The sequence below is a fragment of the Entelurus aequoreus genome, linkage group LG16, assembly GCF_033978785.1.
Source record: "Entelurus aequoreus isolate RoL-2023_Sb linkage group LG16, RoL_Eaeq_v1.1, whole genome shotgun sequence".
NCBI classification, from domain to species: Eukaryota; Metazoa; Chordata; class Actinopteri; order Syngnathiformes; family Syngnathidae; genus Entelurus; species Entelurus aequoreus.
Window position 1 is genome coordinate 50,169,225 of NC_084746.1, and position 17,526 is coordinate 50,186,750.

At 40.2% G+C, this 17,526-nt stretch overlaps 2 protein-coding genes across 2 annotated transcripts in view; one reads left to right on the forward strand and one right to left on the reverse strand.

Moving 5' to 3' along the window:
- LOC133631142 (telomerase protein component 1-like) overlaps window positions 1-593 on the reverse strand; it is a 71,018-nt gene extending 70,425 nt beyond the window's left edge. Inside the window, exon 1 of the mRNA XM_062023236.1 lies at window positions 268-593. The gene's annotated coding sequence lies outside the window, so the exon portion shown is untranslated. The remainder of the gene's footprint in view (window positions 1-267) is intronic.
- On the forward strand, window positions 58-15,790 carry LOC133631144 (E3 ubiquitin-protein ligase ZNRF2-like). Its single transcript, XM_062023237.1, has 5 exons — window positions 58-899; window positions 2,230-2,325; window positions 2,404-2,509; window positions 10,851-10,953; window positions 14,180-15,790. The coding sequence occupies exons 1-4, from the start codon at window positions 371-373 to the stop codon at window positions 10,906-10,908; spliced, it is 789 nt and encodes a 262-aa protein (XP_061879221.1). The 5' UTR covers window positions 58-370; the 3' UTR covers window positions 10,909-10,953; window positions 14,180-15,790.
- Window positions 15,791-17,526: the final 1,736 nt, after the last annotated feature.

Genomic DNA, 17,526 nt, shown 5'->3' on the forward strand with positions numbered 1-17,526 from the left:
AATATAAAACAATTGTACGCAAACACATAACTAGTTTCACGACCATATTTGGTGTTGTTTAGGATTGCAAACACCGAGGCGTTACCGTAACTGTTTGTACACAGCTCAAAGCAGGAAACGAGCGCGCTCTATTTCCGCTGCAGCAACGAGAAGGAGTACGTCATAAAAGAAAGGAAAATGTGGACGGAAAGGACAAACTAAGGCCAGGACAACAAACATCAGCCTCGCACTTCCGCGATTTCGGTTGCCGCTTGAAGTTATTCTTACCGGTCGAATCCGCTGCGGCTAAAGGGTCGAGTCTAGGTCGTTGTTACGGTGTGTTGCTGTCTGCTTGTTCGGCTAGCCAGGCTCCATTAGCCCGCTTTTAGCGATGGGCACCAGGGCGAGTCGCCTTCAGGAGGATCCGGTGCCGTCTGTCCTCAGCAAAGACGCCACCAAGCGGGATTCGTACCGGCGGCCCCGCTGCGCCAGGCCTACCAGCCTCATGGTGGACTTCTCGGGGAGCTTCGAGGACACCGAAGTCAACCTGAGCCGCTCGGAGGAAGGCAGCGACTCTGACCTGGGCCAGCATGGCGCTAGCGCCGACGGCAGCCCGGCTGACCACCACAGCATCCCGGCGAGCATGAACCAGGCGTCTCCGGCGGCGGACGACGACAACAGCGAGGGCAAGCCCGAGGAGGACGTCGGCACGACCCCGGAGGCTGCCGTTAACGCGGAGCACCAGCCCGGGGAGGAAACAGGCCGCACGCCGCACCGCACTTTCTCCGAGCGGCTCCCCGGAAACCGACACAACGGGGGCCGCAGCGTCGGTGCCAGGTCGGCTCGGGTTCGGGGCGCACACCAGCGGCCGGTGTCCGAGGCTTGGATCGGCATGTACCGTGTCAACAACCGCCATGGAAGTAAGTTGGTACTTAAATCGCTCTAAATCAGTGGTTCTTAACCTTGTTGGAGGTACCGAACCCCATTAGTTTCATATGCACATTCACAGAACCCTTCTTTAGTGAAAAATAAAATGTTGCTTTTTTTCAAATTCAAGACAAAGTTATATGTTTTTGGTAACACTTTAGTATGGGGAACATATTCTAAGTAACACAGACTTAATTTAGAGTTATTTGGTTAGGGTTAGGGTTATAATAAGGCCATGCCGAATAAGGCATTAAGTACTTAATAATGACTAACTAAGAGCCAATATGTTACTAATTTGCATGTTAATAGGCAACTAATTAATGGTGAATATGTTCCCCATACTAAAGTGTTACCATATTTGTGTATAAAATGAGCCGTGCATGAACATCACCTTGTTCAAAGAACAAAACCAACACAGTGTATAAACTCACAACAAATTACACACCTGCAAATCAGTGTGACTTCTGCTGTTGCCGTATCCATAATACACCGATAGGGAGAAGTTTGTATTTACACAATGAGTCGGGTGTGTTTTGACCTCCGCCGAACCCCTGAGGCCGACTCACCGAACCCCTAGGGTTTGATCAAACCCGGGTTAAGAACCACTGCTCTAAATTATATCATATCCTCTTACTTTCTTCATAAAACCTAATGAATTAACTGACCCCATGGATGATTATCAGTTAAAAGGGGTGTTCTGACTGACATTGGAAGTCACAGATTGTGAAATGACGTTACTTCATTAAACTGAAACCAAAAGCTTTTTACTAATAACACTGACAAGTAAGTGACTGATTAGTCAGGTTACATTTGTAACAAATAGTCGACTGTTGATCACGTTATGTAAAATGTGTGTTTAGTTGCTGAGGTTTAATTGTTTATCGATCAAAGATGCACATCAGTGAAGGAGATGAATACAAAATGAGCCAGGGTGGAAGTGAAATTAAATTGAGGAAGTTGCATTCCTATGAGGATAATCTCTCTTCTCTGGCTTTTTTTTAATGATTTAAGTCATCAAGGTTGTATTGTTTAAACTGGAATTGTGACTAATGACATGCAAAAACTCACCTATCTCGACACAGGCTTGCAAGTTAAAACGGAGGCAGGTGGTGGCTAGCGTAACGCTGGATGGGCCCAAACAAAACCGTCTGGTTGGGTTGGGGATTCCTAGGCTAGCCCTCCAGCCAGTATGGTGGTGGAGAATTGGGTTAAAATTTGATGAGAATGTAGGCCGGGGGAGCTTGTCGCCATCTGTGTCGTCCACGGATGGGCGCGCACTTTAAACCTTGAACTCAAACGCCCCGTTTGTGTCCTGGTTTTCAGATATCCGCTGTCCTTTCTGCTCCAAGCCTTTTCCCGGAGGTCGGATTGAGGATCACCTGTTGAGCTGTCTGACATCCCCGCCGCTTCCTTACAACAGTGAGTGTTCACGCTCACAAATCGGCTCTCGCCGCTGCGGTCGGACCCGGCGGAATCATTGATGTTTTTGTTTTGTAGCGGATGTGCTGAGCAAAGACAGCGGTGAGTGTTCCATCTGTTTGGAGGATCTGGTGCAGGGCGAGACCATCGCCAGGCTTGCTTGCCTCTGCGTCTACCACAAGAGGTAAGAAAGTTCAGTAGACTTGTTTGACGACATGGTATTATATTCGATTCTTGGCAACTTCCACCAATAACACACACGCTTTATTACTAATAGATTTTGCGCTACTTGTTCGCCCTCGCTTATAAGCACATTATGATGGGATTGTCTGAGTCTAGCTTGTTGTAACTTTGCTTCTAAACACACCTCATACACACCTGGGGCCGTACTTATCAAGCTTCTTAGAGTGCCATTTTACACTTAAGTCCTGAGAATTTGCGAAATTTAGTCCTACTCTCAAACTTAAGAATAAAAGCTTTTTATCAACGTTCTTAAGTCTAAGAATCACTCTTACTCTCCACGATATTTAAGAGACCTTCAGAGGTGTCTTAAGTGGTTAGGAGTTGCCAGCAGGGGATGGCACTGAGGCGAGAGAGACGTGCGCGAACGTTCAGGGAACGGAACAATGTTTTTTTTTTTTTTGATGACGAGCAGCTGATCAAACGGTATCGTTTAGACAGAGCCGATATTATTTTTGTCACAGATTTAATACTTTTCGATTCCTTGTTGATTTCTGCATGTGGCTGCAGTGGGCTAGTATATATAGAGCCACCCACACCAGTTTCAAATTAGTTGCCTAATTAATGAATTGGAAAGAAAATGTTATGAGAGTAGCGTATGTGTGTGGCCGTGAGGTGAGTGACGTCAGTGAGTGTGTGGGCGAGAGAAGAGAGGGAGCGGTAGCGTGAGTGCCGGCGGGGACTAGTTTGTTTTGTATTATTTTGTAGTTTATTGTCAAAATATACACTCCCATTGTCCACTTAAATATTTCCAAGATATTTCTTTATTCTTAGACAACGGATTCCCTTCCGTGATTGGTCATTTCTATGGACACAGAAATGACGTCACCTAAAATTCCGTTTACGGCACATAGTAATGTCGTAATTCAGCTCTGAGTGTGACACTTAAGATTCAGTCCTACACTTCGCTGAAAGTGTGAGTAAGACGCTTGATAACTAACTTTTAAGTGCAGCTTTCAGCGAAGAATTTATTTACTCTTAAGTCAACTCTTAGCAGACTTCTTAGGAGTAATTCTAAGAAGCTTGATAAGTACGGCCCCTAGTCTGCCAGATAATAAGAAGTCGAACAGGAGAGTATTGGGACTAGGGATGTACAGTACAGGCCAAAAGTTTGGACACACCTTCTCATTCAATGTGTTTTCTTTATTTTCTTGACTATTTACATTGTAGATGGTCACTGAAGGCATCAAAACTATGAATGAACACATGTGGAGTTATGTACTTAACAAAAAAAAGGTGAAATAACTGAAAACATGTTCTGATTAGTGCTTTGCACACTCTAGGCATTCTCTCGATGAGCTTCAAGAGGTAGTCACCTGAAATGGTTTTCACTTCACAGGTGTGCTTGAAGCTCATCGATTTTATTTTTTTGGGTTAAAATTCAGCTAAAAATGAATTTTTTTCATGGTCCCCTTTATTTTGAAATATATCAAAGTATTGAAATTAGGGATGTCCGATAATATCGGCCGATAAATGCGTTAAAATGTAATATCGGAAATTATCGGTATCTGTTTTTTTATTATTGGTATCGTTTTTAAAAAAAAATTAAATCAACATAAAAAACACAAGATACACTTACAATTAATGCACCAACCCAAAAAACCTCCCTCCTCATTCACACAAAAGGGTTGTTTCTTTCTGTTATTAATATTCTGGTTCCTACATTATATATCAATATATATCAATACAGTCTGCAGGGATACAGTCCGTAAGCACACATGATTGTGCGTGCTGCTGCTCCACTAATAGTACTAACCTTTAACAGTTAATGTTACTCATTTTCATTAATTACTAGTTTCTATGTAACTGTTTTTATATTGTTTTACTTTCTTTTGTATTCAAGAAAATGTTTTTAATTTATTTATCTTATTTTATTTTATAATTTTTTTTAAAAGTACCTTATCTTCACCATACCTGGTTGTCCAAATTAGACATAATAATGTGTTATTTCCACGACTGTATATATCGGTTGATATCGGTATCGGTAATTAAAGAGTTGGACAATATCGGAATATCGGATATCGGCAAAAAGCCATTATCGGACATCCCTAATTGAAATACATTTTGGTATCGGGACAACCCTTATTGGAATGCATAATCATCGGACCATGTCATGAAAAGCAAACATATATTGATCAGTTGTGTATACAGTATATAGAGCACCTCAGTCAGGGTCGAAAGGACTGGATTAAGACAAACTTCACAGAAATCAGTCAAAAAGTAATTTTCTTATGTGGTGACTTCAACTGACCTCTTAAACCCTAACAAACAAAAGCCCTTTGAAGACTTTACAGACGCATGTTTAGCACGAGTTTTTATCCCAAACAAGGCCAAGCAGAATAACAAGTAACTGTGCTACACTTATTGATAATATCTTCACTAATGATTTTGATAATATTACTACAAACATCTACCAGATTTTTTTAAATGCCTTCTTGATGCTGTAACGAACATTGTCCATGGGAACAACTTGGCGAGAAGCAAAATAAATACAGTTAAGTGTTGATGAAAACATGTTTGAAAAATGTATGTAACACAAAATACATTATTTAGAACATTTATAACACAAAGAACTGCATAAGCAGAAAACAAGTGCGGTGCTGATCGTCTACCGCAGTGTTTTTCAACCTTTTTTTAACCAAGGCACATTTTTTTCATTAAAAAAAATACGGAGGCACACCACTAGCATAAAAGGTTAAAAAATGAAACTCCACCAGGTTGTCATGCCTTATTTTAAGTTTGTTGTTTTTTCCTGTATGTAGTGCTTTAGTTTCTGTCTCGCGCTGTTAATTTGGTGACCCTTCCTGTTTTGTTGGTGTTCTCCCGTAGCAGCGTCACGCCTTCCTTTGAGTTCTATTGCTCGCACCTGCTTTGTTTTGGCAATCAAGACTATTTAAGTTGTGCGTACGCTATCCTTCTTTGTGGGGACACTGTTGATTGTCATGTCATGTACGGGTGTACTTGGTGGACGCCGTCTCCGCTCCACATGCTGTAAGTTTTTGCTGTCGTCCAGCATTCAGTTTTTGTTTACTTTGTAGCCCGTTCATTTTTACTTTTGTTTTGCATAGCCATTCCTATGCTTCAGTGCCTTTTCCTAGCGGGACTTGCCTTTTGTTTATTTTTGGTTTAAGCGTTACATACCTTTTACATACCAAAAAAGTTAGAAAAACACTGCACTAGACAACGGCACATTATTATAATTATTGATTTGCAAAAAATATATTTTGGACCAATTAGGTGAAGTTGCATAATTTCCCACGGCACACCAGACAATATCTCACGGCACGGCGGTACAGTGGTTGAAAAACACTGGTCTACCGTACGTCTCCTTTTTGCCCGGGTTCCAGTTTTCTTTCTCTGCGTCTTCTCGGTTTCAGTTTAGTTTGTTTTCGGCACTGTAGCGACAAGCCTTGGCAGCACTCGTACGAGGGCTCATGAAAGGAGCGTGGCAAGTTTCATTCTTCTGTGATTCAATCAAATAACACGACAGATGGATGGACTTTAAGACGGCAGAAAAGATATCGCTGCCAAAAATCCAAGCTTTGTGTACATATCTTGACAAGTAAGAGACTTATTATATAAGTAGAGAAGAGCTAGTGTTCTGTCGATGTCTGCTACTGAGCATGCGCGCGCATACGCTTAAACACCAATATTTCAAATATTTGCCTCGAGCAAAATACTCATCGAAAGCAGCTGCCTCGTATACGTTGTGTACAAGTAAGAAGGGATTTTACATTGTGTTTCTTTCATCGTATCTTCTGACCAACATGCATGTAGACAAATACAGCCTGAGAAAGTTCACATTACCGTAATTTCCGGACTATAAGCCGCACCTGACTATAAGCCGCACCAGCTAAATTTAGGGGAAAATACAGACTGCTCCATATATAAGCCGCACCCGACTATAAGCCGCAGGGTTTTGATGTGTAATTAGCGTAGTATATAGGGGTTCCTGCTACCACGGAGGGGATCGTCGGGACAGAGATGACTGTTTGGGAACGCAAAGCGTCCCATTTATTAACAATAAATCTTTCAATCATTCAATCAAACCTTCACATCTTTGACATGGCGAACAGCATTCGTGCAGAGTACAAATAATACAACGGTGCAAAGTAATACAAAGTGCTCGCCTGTACGTTATCAAAATAACCAGCCTACTGGTATATGAAAAGTCAGTCTTTAATCATTGTGTCATCGTCTTCCTCCCGCGTACTAAAACCACCGAAATCCTCTTCGTCGGTGTCGGAGAAGAACAGGCCGTATATAAGCCGCACCCTTGTATAAGCCGCAGGGACCAGAACGAGGGGAAAAAGTAGCGGCTTATAGTCCGGAAATTACGGTAAATATTAACGGACAGTAAGCATATACACAAATACAGCGTGAAAAAAATTCACATTGACGCAAAAAATGTTAGCTTGCATTTTCTTTTGAATCACTGTTTTACGCTATTGGTAGGTAATTTCGAGAAAGCAGCAACATTTGACAGAACACCGGCAGAAGGTCACACTTTCTGTAACATCCAGGTAGAAATGACAGCCAGCTAGAAAAATATCTTAACTACAAGGAAGCTACATGAAGGAGCACACAATTGTTTTTATTTAAATGTTTGCAATATTTCAGGGTTCCTCACCAGGAAACCTTGCATGTCTTAAATTTGTAAACTGCTACTGAATTGTGATTCAGTAGATGGCAAGTTCTTTTAATGTAGAGAACTTGTATTTTTAGTCTAGGCCATGAAATATTCTAAAAAAAAAAAAAAAAGATTAATGATTTGAAAAATCTCATATTTTGAACAATTTTCCTGGGAGATTTCCCATCTTTTGAAATGCAAATGTTGATGCTCCTCTGACATGCAGCATTAGACTCACATGATGGAGGTGTTTGGTGCTAAATTAGCCACAACATTAGCACCACCTAAAACAGACCTGGACAAATGAAGGCCCGGGGGCCACATGCGGCCCGTTAAGCTTTTCAATCTGGCCCGCCGGACATTCCCAAATAATTTATTTAGATCTTCAAGATGGAAAGTGTAGCTGCCATTATGATGTGCAGTGATGTTTTCTAATGACCGGAAGTCTCGAACTATGCAAAGTATTTCAATGGTTGAAATCTGCACTTTTGCATGATATACTAGTTACTATGGTAATCTAATTAGTTACTATGGTAATCTTAGTCACAGCAGATCCGACGAGGCACCAAGCAGTGTGGGTGGGGAGCGTTTCCACAGACTGTTTCCAGAGCGGCCAGCCTGAAATGCGGGTGTCGGGGACAGACGTGGAAGGAGATTTTTACAACAAAGTTCAGTGTTTCCCATAAACTGCCAAGATACCTGTGGCAGTGGGGGCGTGGCTATGGGCGTGGTCACCATGACATCATCGAGTAATTTGCATAATTTACTACAATGATATGATTTTCTCTAAAAAGGCTCAAAAAATGTATACTTACTAATTAATAATAACAGTTTTGTTTTAAACGTCCATCCATCCATCCATTTTACAATATAATTACCACACTTTGTGTACATATTTATATACAGATTTGAACAATAAGTTATTCACTGAAATATATTCATTAATCGTGGTTCTTACAAAAAATATATCTTATAAAATATAAAAGCTAAAATGTCTCTTGAAGCTCTGCCCCTTTAATTAGTGCATACTAAATAATTTAACTATAGCCTACTACTACAACCATATTATTTACCAGCAACATAAAGTGAAACAGAGGCAGAGGTGTCCTGCCACAGTCAGTAACAAATAAACAGAAAACAGTAGTGGTCAAATACAAATAAGGCAACAAGAGAAGTATCCTACACTTCTCTTTTGTAAAGTAAATCTGAACAGCCTATATGGGCATCTACATCAACTATATGATTTGCCTGAAAAGCTGGACAGGACCAAAAAAAAAACAATTATATTTTTTATTTTTTTATTTGTGGCGGACGTAATTCTTTCGTGGCGGGCCGCAACAAATAAATGAATGTGTGGGAAACACTGAAGTTCTAAAGCTTAGTGATATATCAGATTGTAGGTGTTTTTTTTTTTTTTTTACCCTTCGCGTTTATATTTTGCTGTTTGTTGCATTTTTTTGTGTTTCGCTTGATTGTAAAATATGTCGATGGAGCAGGGGTGTGACGTTCATATGTTGTCAATATTCAGTGTTTTATCGTTAATATTGTAAATCCCACATTCTTTATTTTCATGTACATTCTGGGTGTCAAAAAATTTAAAAATTCCATTGCGTTTTTTAAGGCGGTCTGTCTTAACTTTTTTAGCATTCAGACATTATTGTGAGGTTTTGTATTAGTGTTCCTTAAAATAGATATACCGGCCCCCAGACACATTTTTTTCTCTAAATTTGGCCCCCCCGAGTAAAAATAATTGCCCAGGCCTGGCATAAAACAATGTCGCTACTGGTCCGGCATTTCCTCAAAAAAATGTGTTTACAACTCAAAGCCTTGCCCAGCTGTTTACTGATGTATACTAGTATTGTTTTGCTAACTTTTACTGCAAATGAATATCGGTTATCAGCCTCCTTGACTAATAATAATGTGCATCTGCCTTGAAAAAAACATATTGGTCGATCTCGAGTCCAGGTGTGCCTAATGTTGTGACCGGGTGAATCTATATAACGTTAGAAGTTTATTTTTGAGTGTGTCTAGAAAACACAGTGGTGATGACTTCAAGATATATATATACATCTCTACTGTACATGTTTTCCAAAGAATAATTATGATACTTTGAGAGGGTGTGGTGTGATTTCATTTGCAATGTGGTAACGCCTCCAGAATCAAACATCTTGCAGACACTCAAAAAACAGGTTATAAAAGGGACTGTGGAGAAAATTTTACACCAACGCATATCCAATACATATTATATAACCACATTTTAAATGTAGATTAAAATCATCATAGGTCCCCTGTTAGTTACCACTTCCCAAGAACGTTTCCAAAGTAAAACACAATAGAAGTGAACATTCGGTGTCATCATGGCAACAGCAAACAGAGCCTGTTTGTTTTGTCATTGTGTTATTGTATGAACGACAACACTTTTCAGTGTTTCCCATAAACTGCCAAGATACCTGTGGCGGTGGGGGCGTGGTTATGGGCGTGGTCACCATGACATCATCGAGTAATTTGCATAATTGACTACAATGGTTTGATTTTCTTAAAAAAGGCTCCAAAAATGTATACTTACTAATTAATAATAACAGTTTTGTTTTAAACGTCCATCCATCCATCCATTTTACAATATAATTACAATACTTTATGTACATATTTATATACAGATTTGAAAAACAAGTTATTCACTGAAATATATTTATTAATTGTGGTTCTTACAAAAAATATATCTTATAAAATATAAAAACTAAAATGTCTCAAAGCTCCGCCCCTTTAATTAGTGCATACTAAATAATTTAACTTTAGCCTACTACTACAACCATATTATTTACCAGCAACATAAAGTGAAACAGAGGCAGAGGTGTCCTGCCACAGTCAGTAACAAATAAACAGAAAACAGTAGTGGTGGTAGATAGACACAGAGCTTCATCAAACATCTGATCCACTGAACAAAGAGCTCCAAAAATCTTGAACTTTAGTGTGCCATCAGTTTTACTCCCTACACTTAACCATGTGTTTCCTACTGCCTGCAGACTTTGCACCCTTTGTTATATACACATGTTGTGTTTCTAATATAAATACATTTAATAAAGTCAAATACAAATAAGGCAACAAGAGAAGTATCCTACACTTCTCTTTTGTAAAGTAAATCTGAACAGCCGATATGGGCATCTACATCAACTATATATATATATATATATTTATTTTTTTATTTGTGGCGGGCCGCCACAAATAAATGAATGTGTGGGAAACCCTGCTTTTACATCCCAGTAAATAAGATAATGCCACATCTAGAAGAGGTTAAAAGGGTACAACAAAGTACACTCTGCTGGACTGGAAAGGGTTACTTTCAGTTTGAGCGTTCTTGTGTGTCATCTCAGAACAGGAAATGTTCCTCCGATTAGACAACCCACATATGGAGTATCAGCAATGATTGCATCACATGACCCTGACATTAGCTGGCAGACATGCTTTTTCAACAGATGTCATCGCTTGTTCAGTACCGAACCTTGACAAACAACACATTGGAGGTGTGGTTGTTTTTTGTCTGGACCCACCCAACCTCTGCGAATTGGACCAAGGCTGTGAACATGAAGGTTGATGATGTCATTCATCTAAATGTTAAACACTAACCTACACACCCTGTGCTCTGGTCTGGATGCAGCTGCATTGACGCCTGGGCCAAAGTGAAGCCCTGCTGTCCCGAGCATCCCTCAGACTGACCTCCATGTCACATGACTTCCCCACGGTGACCACAAAAGACTCAGGTAGGACCAATGACTCATTCAGACGGATTGTTACGGTGAAAGATTTACCATCACACTAAACATTTCTCTCGTTCTTTCCATTTCCTAAAAGGAAATCTATTTAAAATCAAACTGTTCCAAAGTCAAACTGTCACCATTATAGTAATAGTAATGATAAACTTAAAGGCCTACTGAAAGCCACTACTAGCGACCACGCAGTCTGATAGTTTATACATCAATGATGAAATCTTAACATTGCAACACATGCCAATACGGCCGGGTTAACTTATAAAGTGACATTTTAAATTTCCCACCACACTTCCGGTTGAAAAACTCCTTTGGATATGATTTATGCGCGTGACGTCACAAAAGCAACGGAAGTGGTTGGACCCCATCGGACCCGATAGAAAAGCCTCTTGTTTTCTTCGACAGTATTCTGGACATCTGTGTTGGTGAATCTTTTGCAATTAGTTTAATGAACAATGGAGACTGCAAAGAAGAACGTTGTAGGTGGGATGGATCGGTGTCTTAGCGGCTAAGTACAATACTGTAATATCTGTGATATTTGCATTAGTGTACTGTGTCTTTAAGGGTTTGGGGAACGCGCATGCGTGAGTGAGTTGGCGGAGAACTTGAGTGTGTGTGAGCGTGACTTTTGGCTAACAGCAGCTCGTGTATGTGTGTGCGTTACTTTTTGAACTACAACCAGTTACCGCTTGTTAATAAAGTGATTGAGCAATGTGTTTAATGGACAATGGAGACTGCAAATAAGAAAGTTGTAGGTGCGATCGGTGGAGTGGCGGACTACAGCAACACCAACACCAGGAGGTTGTGTTGTGTTTTGAGCAGGATAACAGACGCACTACGGTGAGTCCAGCTTTGGCTTCCAAACATTTGATCGCTTGCCCGTACGTGCGTGTCGATATGTGCATGTGACATACGTAACTTTGGGGAAATATATGTTTCTTGCCGACTCTGATGGCGGCCGGGGTGTCGTCAAAAGTGTACAACGCCCGCCGCCGCATCTAAGTTAGCTACGCAGCTAGGTTAGCTTCAGTTTTTTTAGCTTCGCCAAGCGGAATATTATTAATCGTGTATTCACATGTTCATGGTTTAATAGTATTATTGATCTTCTGTCTATCCATCCAGTCAGGTTTTTTTTTAAATTTAGTTTCTATCTGCATTTGAGACTGCTGCTATCACGTTGACTACGTAGCTAGGTTAGCTTCTATTTTTTTTAGCTTCGCAAAGCTGAATTATTAATCGTGTATTTACATGTTCAGTCACTGTGAATGTCCATTTCGCGTTCTCGACTCTCATTTTCAAGAGGATATAGTATCTGAGGTGGTTTAAAATACAAATCTGTGATCTACAATAGAAAAAGGAGAGAGTGTGGAATCCAATGAGCCAGCTTGTACCTAAGTTACGGTCAGAGCGAAAAAAGATACGTCCATCACTGCCTCTCAAGTCCTTCACTGTAACGTTCCTCATCTACGAATCTTTCATCCTCGCTCAAATTAATGGGGTAATCGTCACTTTCTCGGTCCGAATCTCTCTCGCTCCATTGTAAACAACGGGGAATTGTGAGGAATACTAGCTCCTGTGACGTCACGCTACTTCCGCTACAGGCAAGGCTTTTTTTTATCAGCGAGCAAAAGTTGCGAACTTTATCGTCGATTTTCTCTACTAAATCCTTTCAGCAAAAATATGGCAATATCGCGAAATGATCAAGTATGACACATAGAATGGATCTGCTATTCCCGTTTAAATAAAAACATTTCATTTCAGTCTGCCTTTAAGTAAATGTGCAGACTAATTTAACTACGGTACCCTGAAACACACTCAAATTTTAACTGAAGTGGTTAATGTGAAGAGCAACCTGTATTATTCCTAATTGTAATTTGAAGTGTAAAAGGAAGATAACCACTGTTAAACTTTTTGTGTGCCTCCACTTACCTCACGTAATCCACCTCTCTGTATTTTTTTTCTAAACGTCGTTGAGACTGATTACTTTTTAATGCATTAAAAGTCATTAAATGGATTTTGCAAAAATTGTGGCCAGAGCTATTAAGAAATATAATACAATTGTAGGATTTGGATGTTAGTCAATACGTCAATCAATCAAAGGATACATGAAAATGGACTTAATTACTAGAGGTTGGGAAAATAATCGATTTTTAGATGCATCACTATTTGGACATGGACGGTTATAAAATCGATTAGTAAATGTCAATAATCGATTTAATTATTGTAAATAAAGTGATGAAGACTAGAGATGTCCGATAATGGCTTTTTTGCAGATATCCGATATCCCGATATTGTCCAACTCTTAATTACCGATTCCGATATATACAGTCGTGGAATTAACACATTATTATGCCTAATTTTGTAGTGATGCCCCGCTGGATGCATTAAACAATGTAACAAGGTTTTCCCAAATAAATCAACTCAAGTTACGGGAAAAAAATGCCAACATGGCACTGCCATATTTATTATTGAAGTCACAAAGTGCGTTTTTTTTTTTTTAACATGCCTCAAAACAGCAGCTTGGAATTTGGGACATGCTCTCCCTGAGAGAGCATGAGGAGGTTGAGGTGGGCAGGGGTGTAGGGGGATAGCGGGGGGTGTATATTGTAGCGTCCCGGAAGAGTTAGTGCTGCAAGGGGTTCTGGGTATTTGTTGCAGATGTTCTCCCGAAATGTGTTTGTCATTCTTGTTTGGTGTGGGTTCACAGTGTGGCGCATATTTGTAACAGTGTTAAAGTTGTTTATACGGCCACCCGCAGTGTGACCTGTATGGCTGTTGGCCAAGTATGGATTGCATTCACTTGTGTGTGTGAAAAGCCGTAGATTTTATGTGATTGGGCCGGCACGCAAAGGCAGTGCCTTTAAGGTTTATTGGCGCTCTGTACTTCTCCCTACGTCCGTGTACCACTCCGTACAGCGGCGTTTTAAAAAGTCATACATTTTACTTTTTTAAACCGATACCGATCATTTCTGGTATTACATTTTAAAGCATTTATCGGCCGATAATATCAGCAATCCGATATTATCGGACATCTCTACTTCTTGTCTTACAAATTGAGTGTTTCACGATAGGCAAAATTGCAGTTCCCTTTTTAAATGGGTTACTAATGACACGCTTATTTTTTTCTTCTTGTTTATGTCTATTGAATCTCCTATATTCCAGTTGCATTGAATGCAGCATCATCTGAGCTTATGTCCTCTCTTGTTTGTCATCCTCACAGGAGACCACATCTTCTCTCTCTTTCTCTCTCTCTACAGAGATATATGAATACATATATATATATATATATGAATATATAAAATATGTCAGCGAACCAATAAAGTCAACACAAGACCCTCAAAGTAAGCGGCGTTGACCCTGGCCCGGACCATTTCAAGAGAAACAAAAAAAACCGTCTGCTCCTGGCGTGCCCCAACATGATCTCTCCCTGGAATGACGAGGAACTTTTAGAGGAGAGGAGGTCGTCTCGGCTATGAGTCTGAGGTGTTTCATCTGGTATTTTTAGGGGAAAAAAATACGAAAGTTGTCCCACGTCACACGCAATGTTTCTTTCCCAGGTTAGCCAGCGGAGAGGGAAACAGTCTAGCATGAAGGGGCGTCGTTACTGGGTGTTTCGTGTTAACATTTCATCACATTTTCTTGGGGAGGTGATTGTGCTGCTGGCTTGTTTAGCTCCATTGGCGCTGGTGTTTGCACCCATTTGAGCACTTTTTGTCCCTAGGGGGTTTTTTTCTTCTTTTTTTTGTTGTTGCTTGCTTCATGTCTGAGCTGTGATGATGATGATGATGATGATGAGTGTTTACTGTGAATTAGGTCAGTTTAAAAAAACAACAACATCCTGTTACACGTAGCGTCGGTACGCAGAACGCCGCTTCTGCTTTGAATGTCACGTGACCCGACATCCACCCCAGCCTGGCCACTTTCCTTGAGGTTCCAGCCCGGCTTTTTGGCGCAACAAGGACATTGTTTCCCTTATCTTTTTTTTAATTTAAGATATTTTATCATCATAATGGCTTACCCGGTGAATGTTTTTGTAGTGTTTTTTTTTTTTTTGAGGGGTCTGGACCCAGCTGGCAACCGTTTCAGGAGAAATGCGGTCAAGAATGATTGCTTTAAGCCGACTTTTTTCCCCCTTTTAATTTGATGGTTTGATCCTCTTCGCTGCTGCTCTGCAGTCTGAGGCGCTATGACTATGACTCTTGATGTCCTGCCACCAGGGGCAGTCATGTGCATGTTTAATTTGTACGGGAGGCGGAAGAAGAAAAAATGCCAAAACGTCGTCTGTGAGTGAGAGTGCAGAGGCTTGTGTCAATGTTACATTGTTGTGGTGATAATTTAATGATGTTGCGTACTCTTGGTGGGAAAAGGGGGGGGTTGTTTGTGTGTTTTTGACAAAAGTGGGCGGGGTTGTCAATTTTAAAAAGTAAAGGACAATCTCAGCCTGCTCATTTAATCTCCCCCCTCAAAGTTGTGTGGTGCAATACCTCAGATTTTTATCAATGCTTACTAAAGTCAAAGCTGTGTGTGTGTGTGTGTGTGTGTGCCTGCGAGTGTGTGTGTGAGTGTGAGAAATCTCTGCTCCAACCAAGGATGGAATTTTGTATTAGTAGACCCCTCCAAATCTTCAAAGGTTGTGACCCCTACATCCCAACATATGGACAATCTGCCTTTAACTCTGCTCTAAAAAAAAAAAAAAACCCACATGGAATTTTATTTATTGAATTGTAAATATGTAATGCAGTTAAAAGAATAATGGCTTGTTTTTGTCTGTTCAATATGCTCTTTCTAAGCTCCGATCTTTTGTATGTCTCAGAAATTGTTTTTATATGTATTTTTTACAATAAATATGTGTGAATAAATTCCTTTTGTATCTCATGTAACATCTACTTACAGTGCATCTGGGAAGTATTGACAGCGCTTAATTTTTTTCACATTTAACGAAAAAATAAAATGTTTTACCTCAAAATTCTACACACGATATACCCCATAAGGACAATGTGAAAACATATATTTTTTTAGAAATGTTTGCAAATTTATTGACAATAAAAAACTAAGACATGTACGTAAGTATTCACAGCCTTTGCTGTGAAAACTGAGCTCGGGGCATCCTGTTTTAACTGACCCTCCTTGAGGTGTTCCTGCAGCTTAGTTTTAGTCCACCTGTGGTAAATTCAGTTGGTTGGACATTAAGTTAAAGTACCACTGATCGTACACTAGGTGTGGTGAAATCATCCTCTGCATTTGACCCATCCGGAGGCAAGGTGCAGGTAAGGAAATGATTTATTCCTCATAAATCATTAAAATACAAAAAGACAGAAAAGCGTGCCGGTAGCTTTGGCGAAGTTTAGCACATGAACAAGACTCAAGAAACAGAGACTTACTCAACGTAACGCGTTGAGTAAGCAAACAGGAAAGCCGGAGTGTGTGTGGCTAAAAACAGGAATACCTCTCTGATTAGTTTCCCGGGAGCAGGGGAGCGTCCCAAACACTAATCAGAGGCAGGTGAAACTCATTTGCACCCATGGCAACTAAAACATAACCTTAGGGGTGCTCAACACAGGAACTGAGGGAGTCAAAAATTAAACAAACGTGATCCGGGCAACGGATCATGACAAGAATGAAAATGGCTGTGCACCCACCCCCCGGATTGTAAATAATGTAAATAATTCAATGGATATACTCTGATGATTAACTTGTGTGATGACTGTATTCAGGGCCGGCCCGTGGCATAGGCCGCCCACCAGGGGGCGCCACGCCAGTGCCACAAATGTTGGAGGAAAAAAAAAAAGTTGGTACTATTATTTCTAAATACATAAATAATCCCACGTTAATTAAAATGCAAAGTAAAGCCTATTTAATAAAAATATTATTTGTTACAACATTACGCCCCCCATCCCCCGGCACGGTGCGCCCCCTCCCTTCCCGTATCATGACTCTTTTTGGACGTCACCACATCAAAAAATCAACACAAGATGTCAAAACGGCCACAACTGTCAGGTGCCCAGGGAAGAGAAAAGAGGAGGAGAAACGAGAAAAAGACAGAGGTAGCAGGTAGGTATAACGTTAGCCTACATGAAATTATTTGTCTGTTACAGAATGTGATAGTAACCTGTCTTTTTAGCATTAAGCTAATGTTACATGATTCGGCAATTGCTAGTCAATAAATAGCTAGTTCTGTTTTAACGTCGGGTTAATATTGTGGAGGGGGCTAAATTGTTATGGAAAATAATAATGTAACGTTAGGTAATTACAGTACTCCCACCTTACATTCCTCTGGGACATTTTTATTAGATCTTTTAAGCAGGTGTTTTTTGTTGACATTGTTATTGCCTTCTGGTTAGCTAATGTTTGCCCTGCAGGTAATAGTCACTTTTCCACCCCTTTATATATTAGGTATAGTTGTAAGCCTAGTTGTTAAAGTGCACATCATTAATGTTAATTAAGCAATATCACATGAGAGGGAATGCCGTTTTTTAATTTGAGCACTGCTGTGATTCGGTTAAAGATAATCATAACATAACATTCTCATATAATATGTTAATTTGCTTTCTTTAAGTAAAAAAAAAG

Bases quoted from the DNA above. Each gene is read 5' to 3' on its own strand.
- LOC133631144 (XM_062023237.1), top strand. From the start codon at position 371: ATGGGCACCAGGGCGAGTCGCCTTCAGGAGGATCCGGTGCCGTCTGTC. The intron at 2,326-2,403 runs GTGAGTGTTCAC...TTTGTTTTGTAG, and splicing joins CCCGCCGCTTCCTTACAACA to CGGATGTGCTGAGCAAAGAC. The intron at 2,510-10,850 runs GTAAGAAAGTTC...GTCTGGATGCAG, and splicing joins CTCTGCGTCTACCACAAGAG to CTGCATTGACGCCTGGGCCA.